The sequence below is a fragment of the Neopelma chrysocephalum genome, unplaced genomic scaffold (genome assembly GCF_003984885.1).
Source record: "Neopelma chrysocephalum unplaced genomic scaffold, ASM398488v2 Primary Assembly neopelma1_289, whole genome shotgun sequence".
In the NCBI taxonomy this organism is placed as follows: domain Eukaryota; kingdom Metazoa; phylum Chordata; class Aves; order Passeriformes; family Pipridae; genus Neopelma; species Neopelma chrysocephalum.
This window is the reverse complement of record NW_020897951.1, coordinates 92,699-104,286: the sequence shown is the minus strand read 5'-3', so window position 1 is coordinate 104,286 and position 11,588 is coordinate 92,699. Positions and strand designations below refer to the sequence as shown.

Here is an 11,588-nt window from a genome sequence, read left to right as displayed (position 1 = left end):
GGGGGTCCCCAAAGCCAGGAGGGGACGGAACCGACCTCCGGGGTGGGGTGGGGACACTTTTGCCTAAGTTTGGTGCCCCCAACCCTCCCCCCTCTTCCCGCCCCGCCAACCCCGGCCACGCGTTTTCCCACAGCCCCGGGGGAGCGGGGGGTGCGTGTCCCCGGGGGAGCGGGGGGTGCGGGCCCCGGGGGAGCTGGGGGCCGGGGCCCGGGGTGGCCGAGGCGGTGGTGGACGTGTCCTGCAACCCAAGCAGCTCGGCTCCGCCGGGCATTGTCCCCACGGAGCCCGTGGCCATTGTTCCCGGCGCTGCGGGAGCCGGAGGGAGGGCAGCTTTCCACGCCTCGTCCGTCGTCCCCCCCCCATCTCACCCCCACCCCGACGCTCACACCGGGGCTGCCGGGACCCTAATCCGGGATGGGGTGTGGGGGGGTGTGGGCAAATAACACCCCCCCCCCCCCCCCCCCCAAAAAAAAAAAAGGCGAGGGAGGGGGAGGCGCGGGGTCCCCCCTCGCGGACTTCCTCCAAGTTGGGAGAAGCGGGAGGGGGAGCGGGGCGGCCGCCGGTGCCCGCACAGCCCTGCCCCTCCTGCGGGCAGCACCGGCAGCACCGGCAGCCGCCCCGGCCCGGCGAGTTCAGTGCGGGGCAGGGAGAGGGGGAGGAAAAGAACAGCGACGAAAAAAAGGGGAGTGGGGGGGATTATTTACCTCCCTCCGCACATCCGCATCCATTAATGACTTAGCGACAGCGGGAGCCGAGAGCCGCCGGGACACCGGCAGCCTCCGGGGCGGGGACGGGGGGAACCGGCCCCGGCTGCGGGCAGGACGCGGAGCCCGGGGCCATCCAGGCGGTGCGGGAGCCGGGCTGCGGCTCCCGGAGAGGACCGGCCGGGAGCGGCAGGGCTGTGGGAAGCGGAGCCCCCCGCGATCACGTTGCCTTTACGTGGGGTTAAACAGAGAACGTCTGCCCGGGGCTTTAACGCCAGGAACTCCCCCCCGAGAGGAACCGGGCAGCCCCGGCCCGGCCGCCGGCGGGGCCTCGGGGTGGCATGGGGGGGGGGGCGGATTCCGCCCAAACATCCATTTTGTCCCTTTTGGAAATGGAGATGGGAGAGAGGAGGGAAAAATGCGTCTTTTTTTTTTTTTTTTTTTTTCCCCTTGCTTTCTCCATATTTTACTACGTAAGGAATGACGTCCTCACGTCGGGAGCGGGATAGGTTAGCCCTGCGCTGGTGGGGGGGGCACCGGGCTGGGGGGGGGGGGGGGGCCCGCGGGGGCGGGGGCGGCTCTGGCAGCAGAACCTAAAAATAACGAGGATTTTATTATTTGAAAAAAATATATATAATAATAATAATAGTAATGCCAGTGACCCCGCGGATGCGGCCCCGCACGGGCAGCGGGTGGCGGGGACGAGTTCGAGCCCCCCCCCCGCTCCGCGTCTTCTCCCTTCCCTGGGTGCTGCGGGACCCTCAGGGTTCGGGACACCCCAAGGGGTGATTTGACGGGGGGGATTTGGGGGATCCTCCTGTTGTTACCCCCCTCCGGGGGCTGCGGGAGGGGCTGGGGCAGGGGCGCCCCGTTCCCGGCCGGTGCAGGATTATTCCGTGGAAATGAAGCAGAAATTGGCCATTTTTATTTAATTAAACCAAAAATCCGCCCCCCCCGCCCACCTCTCCGGGGGGGTCAACAGCTACAGGCCCCGAAGCGGCCGGGAACGGATTCCCTCCCCCCTCACACCCCCACCCCGCCCTCGCTTCGCCGCCGCACCCGGATTTTCGGAGCGCTAAAAATCGGCGGCTTCGCGCAGCGCTCGGAGGGGTTTGCGCCCCAAATTCGGCACCGGGGGGAGGGGATACACAGAGAAACGCACAACCCCCCGCAGACCCCCAGGCACCGAGCGGGGCCGGGATGGGCCGTGCCCGCCTCCAGCCGCCGGAGCGATGGGGACGCGGGGCCCCCGCGGCGGAGCCGGGACCGCACCGGTGACTCCCCGGTGCCCCCCCAGCCCTGCCCGCCCCGGGTACGAGCAGTCCCCGGCCCGGCGCTGCCGGGGAGGCCGCCGGCTCGCCGTGCTCTCCCCTAATGAGCTCCGCTTATGCATTTCCTCATTAACGAATATTTCTCCCGGCCGGGCTGGGGGGCACCGGGACTCGCTGCCCCGGTCGCCCACCGCCCGTCCCGTCCAGCCGGGGCTTCAAAGGGGCTCGGCCGGGCCCTCCCAGCCCCGCGGGCTGCAGGAGGCCGGGCCTGCACGCCGGGCACCCCAAATCCTGCCGCCAGCCCTGGAATAACCGTGCCCGGCTGTGCGGTGCGATCCCCGCCCTCAGTGACGGTGAGACCCCCGCGTTGCCCGGGGATCTCCACCGGTAAAAGGCTCTTGGGTCGGGCCAGGGTCCTCCATCCCCCCGGTACCGGCGGGCCCGGTGCCCCCCACCCACGATGGGCGCGGGTTTGGGGGGGGCGGATGGATGGGTGGCATATTTTGGCTCCCTGATACAGTTTTGATCAAAAATTCATTAAGAGGCGCTCGGCGCAGCGCCATCAATATTTCAGGGCTCTCGCAAAACAACAAAGTGGGTGTTTGGGGGAGAATGCACGGGGGGGGGGGGAAGGGAGGCAGCCCCCGGTGCCCGGCTCGGCCCCGGTTTGCTGCGACGGGGCGGCGAGGAGGGACCGGACACCTCCGATCCGTCGGGGCCGCGGCCGCTCGTCGCCAGCCCCGGGGTTCGTTCCTGCCCCGTTTTAAGGCGTGGAACAGTTCCCGGGAGCGGAGCCCGGCCCCCGTCGGAGCGGGTGGCCCTGGCGGCCGGGTGGCTACAGGGACACGCGGTGCCCAGTCCCGGGGCCACCGCGACAGCCCGGAGCGTCCCCGGCCCTGCCCGCGGTCACGCGTGGCCGTGGGGCTCCGAGGGGACAGGCCCGGGGGCAGAGCCGAGGGGAGGGGGCAGCGCAGGGACCCGGGATGTGTCCCCTCGGTGGCACCGCCACCCTGAGGGACACGGACTTTCAGCCCACCCCCCCCCCCGGGCTGGGATCCGGTGACACGGGGCTGCTCCCCCAGGGCTCTGGGGAGGGGACAACGCCCCCGAAACCAACCCACCCGTCTTTCCCCAGCGAGGGAGCACCCTGATTGCGAGGCGCACAGCCCCCCCAAATCGGGGTGCAGACCCTCGACAGCAACATCCCCCCCCGCGCTGGGAGAGGGACCCGCACGGACCGGCAGACAAAGCCCCACCGGCTCCGCAGCCCCGAGCGCTGGAGCCCAGCACTCCCCGGAGCAGCACAGACCCCCCCGTGCTGGCTCTGCAGGTAACTGGGCTTCACTGGGGCAGCTCTCGGGCCACCTGGGAAGGGGACACGGAGCTCCAGAGGTGGAGAGATGGCCCAGACCCCTCCGCGGTGGGCCAGGACCCCGTGGGATGGATGGTGGGGGACGCAGAGCGAACGCAGATGCTCTGTCGCTTCCCAGTGTCACCCCGAGCACTGTCCACCCCCTCCCCAGTAAAGCTGGGGGTCCCTGGGTGCCACCTTTGGGTCCAGTGCGATGGGACGCCCCCTCCCTCCCCTGCGCTGGGGTCTCAGGGCAGGTGAGCAGCGACACGAGGCTGGGGGCAGAGGGGCCTCTCTGCAGCACCAAAGCGGGGCTGGGGGCACCCCAGGGCACCCCCCAACCCCAGTTCAGGACCTGTCGCAAGGGGCGTTACTGGACCTGCAGGTGCCGGTGGGATCCGTGGCTCCGGTGGCTCCGGGTCTCCCGCTCTGCCCTTCGGATCCCGCCGGCCATTCCCGTGTCCCAGTGGTGGGATGCGACGAGTTCTCCCCCCCCCGGCAGCCCCGAGCCCCTCCCCGGGGCTCACCTCGCCCTGACATTTCCTGGCGCTCCTTCCATGCCAGCGGGTTGCCATAGCAAATCTAAATCTTACAAACAAAACGGGGAGAAAAGCCTTATTAGCATATATTCAAATGAGCCATGCAATAATGCAAACCATAAATCATGCAGTCATTGCTATTCAATCAGTGTCTCTTACCCCAGCCCCCACACTTTCACCGGGTGTCTCGGCTCCTCTTCCCGTGCAGGAGCCCCTTCCCAGTCCCAAGGGTGGCCCAGGAGGGAACCCACCATCCTGGGGGGGGGACCCTGGGCCGAGCTCGGATCCAGCCCTGGGCTGCGGGGGCTCCGCGCAGCCCCTAATCCCGGCTGGTATTTATGTCGCTCTATTAAACGGGGCAAACTCTTCCCAGGATTAATCTCCCGCCCAGGTTTTAATCTCGGGGCTCGGCTCAGTAATCCCCCCCGCCGCGGGAAGGGGCCCAGCTCAGCGCTGGTGGTGTGGAGGGACCCCCCCAAACCCCCGATCCTGACCCAGGGGTGCCCGGACAGCGCTGGGGGGAACCCACCACCCCCAACAAACCCCCCTCCGGGGCGGTGGGCACCGCAGGACCCCGGTCCTCCCCTCCTCACTCACCTCCCAACGGCGTGGCCGTGACCGTGGCTGTGCCCAACAGGCCCCGGGGGATGATCCCCCACCCCAAAAAGCGGCAGAACCCCCATCCCCAGCCCAGCCCTGAGCTATAAGAGTCACAGCTCAGCCGGGCCGGTCCCACCCCTCCGCTTAACCCCCCCCTTGCCCCGCCGGTGCCGATCTTAAGGGCACAGAAGGGGTTTTTCCTCCTCCCACCCGCTCCCAGCGCCGGGCTGTGGCACTGAGACCCTCCGAGCAGCTTTTTGGGGTCACCGAGGGGTGGGGGCGGCACGGCTGGGACTCAAGGACCTGGCCAGCCTGGGGGTGACCCGGCTGTCACCCACCTTGCTGTCTGGTGACCCTGGAGAGGTGGCTCTGAGCCTGGGGGATACGGGGTGGGGGGGACAGCAACGCTGCGACAAAAGGCCGTTTCTCCCCCCGGGGACATTAACGACCCACCACCCCAAGGCACGAGGCCTGACCCCAAGAAGATCACACCAGACACCCCGACACCCCCAGCTCTTTATTGGTGAGAAGATAATAATAAATAGAAAAGAGCCCCTGCGGGTGGGTGGGTGGGGGGAACAGCACCCACCACCCCGGCTGCCCCCTCCCTTCTTTCCCCCCTCATTCCCCCCTTCACTGCGGGACCCCGGCAGCCCCCCCCCCGGACGCAGGATTGGGGCCGAGGGGGTTGCGGGGTTGGAGCTGCTGCCGGTGCTCTCAGTCCTGCTGCCACCGCGTGGCACTTCTCGGCCATTCCCGCTCGCTGGGGACAGGCGGGGACGGGCGGGGATGGGCACCGGGGCAGCGCTCCTTGCCCCCGGGGGTCCCGGCCTCGCAGGGGGTCAAGGGGGCAGCGCAGCGGGGAGGGGGGGTCGGTGGCATGTGGGGGGCAGCGGGGTGGGGGGGGCGGGACCCCACCAGAAGCCCCCGTGGCACCACTCGTGCTTCTCAAAGGGCACGGGGGGGGCTCCCCGAGGGCCTGAGGGTGGGGGCTGCTCCCCCAAGCACGGCTTCCCCCGGGCCCACCCCTCCCACCCCGCGCCCCCTCGGCCTCGCTATCTCTGCCAAACGTCCATGGGCTGCGCCCGCCGCGGGGGCACCGCGACCCTCTGCTCCTCCCCTGCCGGCGGCCGGGGGTGGGCACCGAGGGGGTAGGGGTACCCCTTGGCGTAGTCATCCCGGGGCTGGAGGTCTCCGGGGCCTCGGGAGGCTTCGCTGAGGGACGCCAGGCTGGCCAGGGGGGGCTGGGGGGTGCCCGAGGGGCAGCCCAGCCCCGGGGAGACCCGCTCCGACTTGATGCTGACGGCTGGGTGCTGCGGGGAGGAGCCGGGGGCCGGGGGAGGGTCTTCGGCAGAGACGATCCGGCTGCCGACCCTGGGGCGAGAGGGGAAGGGGGTGAGGCCGGGTCTCCCTGGAGGGGTGGAGAAAGGCTGAGCTCACCCCTGCTTTTCATCCCTAGAGGGGCTGAGACCCCCCCAAACTCGTGTCATGCCCCGGCTCTGGCCCAGCTGGGCACTGGAGGGGTGCCCATCCAGCTGCTGGGAGCCCGGTGTGTGACCGGGGGGGGCACATGGGGAAATCCAGTTGGAAACAGGCTCTGCCAACAGTGGCGACCCGGGGGGGGGTTCTGGGGTGACCCTACACACCCCAATTTTGGGGTGAAGCTGGACAGGCACCAGCGTGGAGGGTGGGGGGCTGTGCCTTGGGTGCTGGCAACACCCGTGGCTGGGAGGTGGCACCCACGGGCAGACACCCCCCCGTCCCCCAGCCCGCAGTTCCCCCGTCCTTACCCCAGCGCTGCCATGTCCCGGGGGTGCTGCCACGCCGGGGGGCCGGGCTGCAGGAACCCGGGGGGCGGCGGGACCTCGCCAGCCCCGAAATCTGCCGGGCAGGAGGGCAGGAGTGAGCAGGATCCGGGGGAGGGGGTTCCACAGGTTGGGAGGGGGGGAAGGGGAGGAGGATGTCGATGTTGTCCCAAGGCTGAGGGACCAGGACTCACCCGCCTGGGCCGGGCTGAGGAAGGGGAAGCCGGCGAGGCCGTGGCTGGGGATGCTGGAGCTGCCCGGGGCGAGGACGGGGCTCAGGGTCTGCAGGGCCGGGTACAGCGGCCGCTGTGGGAGCAGGGGGTGAGCCCGTCAGGCTTTGTGCCGCCAGAGCCCTCGGGGGGGGGGGGAAGGCCGTAATGCAGCGTCTCCCCCCACCCCGCGCCCTTCCTGCGCCCCCCAGCAAAGCCCCGGTGCTGGGGTGGGCAAGGGGAGCTGGGAGGAGCTGGATTTGGGGAGGGGACAGCGCCGGACTCACCGCGGTGCTGCCGCCGCCCCGGGCGCTCGCCAGGTTGCCCTGGGCTTCCCCGCGCCGGCCCTCGGCCCCCAGGTACAGCGGGGGGGGGGTCTTGGTGGCCAGGGCTCGGTTCAGGCCTCCCGCGGGGAACAGGGGGTAGCCGAGACCTGCAGGGACACAGGGACAGGGGGATGCAGGGGGTGGCTCCAAGGGATGTGTGGATGGGGGGGGATCCCCACGGGTGTGACGGTGGCGGCCCCGGTGCCCTCGTGGCCACATCCTGTGGGCCACTGGTGCAGCTGGGCTGTGGCCACGGGCTGTGACAAGAGGTGACACGCGAAGGCACCCAACCTCAGTGCCAGCAGGCTGCAAACCCCCCATCCAGACCCTGCTACACCTCAACTCCCCATGGAACACCCAGGACCTCCCATGGGGGGATGTCCAGCACCCCGAGGAGATGGACAGGGATGCTGCACACCCACACCCCCCACCCACCCACCCGGGGCGGGGGGGTTTCCACTGGTCAAGGCCCAGCATCTTTTTTTTTTTCCATCAGCTTTTCCATCAGCCACGTGAGCCTGGAGGCCGCCAGGTCCCTGTCGCTGCCGGGCAGGATGAGCCCCTCGTGCCATGCTCGGGCTGTGGGTGCAGGGTGAGGGGCCAGCTGGGTGCTGGGTGCTGGGGGGGGGCAGGAAGCAGCTGGAGGGGGGGCCCAGGGACGGTGTTTCCACAGCTGGAGCTGCAGCAGCTCTCCCTGCCCACGCAGCCGCCCCGGCCCCGCGCCCGGTAAATCCCCGGGAGAGGCTGCGAGGGCAGCTTTGCATGTGGGGCCTGGCTGGGAAAACCCCCGCGGGGTCAGAGGGGTTGGGGTGCTCATGGCGGGGATGGGGTGCCCATGATGGGGTTGGGGTGCTCATGGCGGGGATGGGGTGCCTGTGGTGGGGACAGGGTGCTCACGGTGGGGACAGGGTGCCCATGATGGGGTTGGGGTGCTCATGGAAAGGGTGGGGTGCCCATGGTGGGGTGCCCATGGTGGGGTTGGGATATCCACAGCAGGGATGAGGTGCCCATGGTGGGAATAGGGTGCCCATGGTGGGGTTGGGATATCCATGGCAGGGATGGGGTGCCCATGGTGGGAATAGGGTGCCCATGGTGGGGTTGGGGTGCTCATGGAAAGGGTGGGGTGCCCATGGTGGGGTTGGGGTGCTCATGGCAGGGATGGGGTGCTCATGGTGTGGATGGGGTGCCCATGATGGGGTTGGGATATCCATGGCAGGGACGGGGTGCTCATGGTGGTGATGGGGTGCCCATGGAAAGGATGGGGTGCCCATGGTGGGGTTGGGGTGCCCACGGTGGTTTTGGGATATCCATGGCAGGGATGGGGTGCTCGTGGTGGGGATGGGGTGCTTGTGGTGGGGTTGGGGTGCTCGTGGTGGGGTTGGGATATCCATGACAGGGATGGGGTGCCCATGGTGGGGTTGTGGTGCCCACGGTGGGGTTGGGATACCCATGGCAGGGATGGGGTGCTCGTGGTGTGGATGGGATGCCCATGATAAAGATATAATGCCTGCGGTGGGAACAGGGTGCTCATGGCAGGCATGGGGTGCCCGTTGTGGGGGTGAGGTGCCTGTGTCGAGGTCAGGGTGCCCACAGTAGGAATGAGGTGCCCGTGGCAGGTACAGGGTTCCCATGGCAGCTACACAGTTCTCATGGCAGGAGTGGGGCACCCCTGGTGGGGACGGGGTGCCCACAGCAGGGATGGGGCACCCACGGCAGGGACCTCCTCCCCTGCATCCCAGCCTACCTGGGGGCAGCGGCCCCGGGGACCGTCCTGGGGGCTTTGGGGCTGCTGGTTTGAAGGCAGGGGAGCGGCCCTGGCTCTGGGGGGAGCTGCTGGCACTGCCCAGGGCCGTGTCCGTGGCCGGGGGGGAGCTGCCGTAGGCGGCCTCGGGCAGCGGCACCGGGCTCTGCGGGGACAGACAGAGGTCAAGGACAGGGAGGGGACACGGACTCCTGGGGGACCCCTGAGGACCCTCGGGGCTGTGCAGAGAGAGGCAGAGGTCGAGGCAGGGGACCCCCGGAGCCCTGCAAGGCAGAAGAGAGGTCAAGGGAGGGGATGGGGACTCCTGAGGACCCTTAGGGCAAAGCAGAGGTCGAAGGAGGGGATGAGGACCTTGGGGACCCCGGGGACTCTCAGGCCAAAGGAGAGGTCAAGGACAGGGAGGGGATGGGGGCTCCTGGGGACACTCAGGGCTCTGCAGGGCCAAGATCAAGGACAGGGAGGGGATGGGGACTCTTGGGGACACTCAGGGCTCTGCAGGGCCAAGATCACAGACAGGGGAGAGGGTATGGGGTCTCTGGGGGTCCCTCACCCCCCCTCCACCCGCGACTCACGTAGAACCTGTTCCGTGCCACCGACAGGTCCACGCCCTCGCTCAGCCTCCTCCCCTTGTCCCCCGGCTCCGGGCCCTCGTCCAGCTCCAGCTCGTGGCTCTCCAGCCCCAGCCCCTTGCGCTTCAGCGTCTGGTGGGGGCCGGGGGCCATCAGGGGGGGTCCCACGGCCACCCCGACCCCCTCCCCGGGCCGCCCCCCCAGGGCCGGTACCTCGAGGATGTCGGAGTTGGTGCGGCTCTCGTGGGGCTCGCTGTACTCCGTGTACTTGAGCAGCACCTTGTCCATGTCGGTGCTGGCGTATTGGAAGAGCCGGTTGGTGCTGTTGAAGATGATGAGGGCGATCTCGCAGTCGCACAGCACGCTCAGCTCGTAGGCCTTCTTCATCAGCCCGAATTTCCGCTTGGTGAACGTCACCTTGGGGGGGGGGGGGACACCACGCTGGAGACCCCCACACCCTCCTCCCGGGGCCCCTCTGCAGGGTTTGAGACCCCCGAGGTTTTGCCCCCCGTCCCTGCTGCCCCCCCCCCCGAGCGGGTCCTACCTGCCGGTTCCTCTGGTCCAATATTCGGCTGATCTGGATTTTTTTACGGCCCATTTTCGCCTCCCGCGCCGGGTTTCGGGGCTGGAAGAGAGCGAGAAGCCCCTGAGCCCCGCGGCCCCCAGGGCCGCCCCGAGCGAGCATCCCCGCCCCAGCACCGCCAAAAATAAGCTTTTGCTGAAAAAAGAAAAAAAAAAAAAGAAAGAAAGATAAAAAAAAAAGAGAAAAAAAAAGCTTTTTCGGAGGAAGTTTTGTTTTTGGGGGTTTTTTTTCTGTGTCTTCCGCAAAGATGGCAGCAAACTGGAAAGTGGGGGGAAAAAAAGATAAATAAATTGGGGAATTTTGATGGGGTAGAGGGGGGAAAAAATCCCCCTCAGCCCTGCCCGGCCACCCCGGCTCCATCACCCCGGGCCCTGAGCACCTCTGGGTGTCGGCTGGAAAACCACGGCACTGGGATGCCAAATCCTTCACCGGGAGCTCGGGATGAGACTTTTCATCCCTCTGCTCCCCCCTCAAGGCCGGGGGGCTGCTCTGATGCTGCTGACGGCGGGTCCGTGGGATGGGGAGGGTGGATTTAAGGGCGGGCGGCGGGGAGGGTCCCTCCGACAAAGGGGTTGGTTTTGGGCTCCAGTTGGGGGTTGGTTTTTTTTTATAATTTCTTCTTTTTTTATTTCATCTCTAGCTCAGACTAAGAGGCTAAATTTGACCTCCGCCATTAGCAGGCCAGGAAGTGGCTGCACGAGGAGACGGCAAAGCGAAACCACCCACCTCCAGTGGCCACGTGAGCCGGCCCTGGGAAGGGCGAGGGGCTTGGGCACCCCACATCCCCCCCTGCTTGGGGGGTGCCCGCACCCCTCAGAGCCTGGCACGGGGTTGAGACCCCACTGTGACTCCATTGTGACCCCCCACTCTGCTGCCACATGGCCCCAACTCTCATTCCTTTGCCATCCCCCAGCCCCAGTCACCCCAAAACCCCCTCTGGGAGCAGAGCCACGGGGGGGATCAAGGTGCTCCTAATGGGACCCTCACCAGGGAGAGGTTTGCCCCCCTTCCCAGTTTGGGGGCAGACCTGGCGCTGTCCCCGCTGTCCCCAAGCCACGGCCACGGGGCAAGAGCCAAGCTGGGAAGCCAACAGGGCCGGGAACCCAGTGCTGGGGACAACCAGCACCCCGGGACCCCCGAGCTGGGATGGCAGCCCCCCATCCCCAGGGCTGCAGGCAGGGGGGCAGTTGGGGACCAGCCAGCCCTTGGCTGCCCCGGTGCCCCCCGGGCCGGTCCCGCTTCCCCCCTGTCTCGAGCGCGTTGCCATTTTACCATCTTGCAAGGGCTGCTAAATTTAGCTGATCAAAACTAATTTTAATTTATGGAAGGAAACGGCGCTGCCGTTCCCACGGCCCCGCTGCCACCCTGTGTCCCGGGGCCCACGCAAGGCACGGGGGGCGCGGGGGGTGCCCGGACCACCCCGGCCCCGCCGGAAAGAGCCGGCACTTCCCGGCGGGAATGGAGGAGGTTTTCCCAACCCGACACCTGCGGCACCACAACGAGGGCGCTCCCAATAAATCCTGGGGCCACTCCGAGGGGTCGGCTCTGCCTGCCCACCCCCAGCCCACGGGGTTCGGTTTGGGGTGTGGTTCGGGGTGCCAGCGGGGTCTGGCCTGTTTGGGGCAGGGGGTGCTCACCCAGCTGTGATTCCCCCCCATATCTGTGCTCTGCCTCACTCCAGGGGGGGATTTTTAGGGCTCCAGGGTGCTGGGGATGGAAGGATGTGTCGCCCACCTGCCGCCAAGGGTTTGTGTGGGGACAGTCCCCCCCCGGCTCCTTGGGTGCTGTGGTGCCCCAGTGTCCCATGGGGTGAGGCTGTGGGGGTCCCAGGGGGGTCCCAGCACCCATGGGGTGACTCTGTGGGGGTCC

At 68.0% G+C, this 11,588-nt stretch overlaps 1 protein-coding gene across 1 annotated transcript in view; it reads right to left on the bottom strand.

The window, feature by feature from the left end:
- Positions 1–5,520: 5,520 nt before the first annotated feature.
- The window catches only part of LOC113978109 (myocyte-specific enhancer factor 2B-like), a 10,817-nt gene continuing 4,749 nt past the window's right edge, over positions 5,521–11,588 (bottom strand). The window contains exons 2-9 of the mRNA XM_027704808.1: positions 9,681–9,761; positions 9,350–9,553; positions 9,140–9,268; positions 8,550–8,712; positions 6,767–6,912; positions 6,465–6,576; positions 6,256–6,346; positions 5,521–5,839 (exon numbers count right to left, since the gene is read on the bottom strand). Of these exons, the coding sequence (XP_027560609.1) occupies positions 5,521–5,839; positions 6,256–6,346; positions 6,465–6,576; positions 6,767–6,912; positions 8,550–8,712; positions 9,140–9,268; positions 9,350–9,553; positions 9,681–9,734 (1,218 nt within the window). The 5' untranslated portion in view covers positions 9,735–9,761. The remainder of the gene's footprint in view (positions 5,840–6,255; positions 6,347–6,464; positions 6,577–6,766; positions 6,913–8,549; positions 8,713–9,139; positions 9,269–9,349; positions 9,554–9,680; positions 9,762–11,588) is intronic.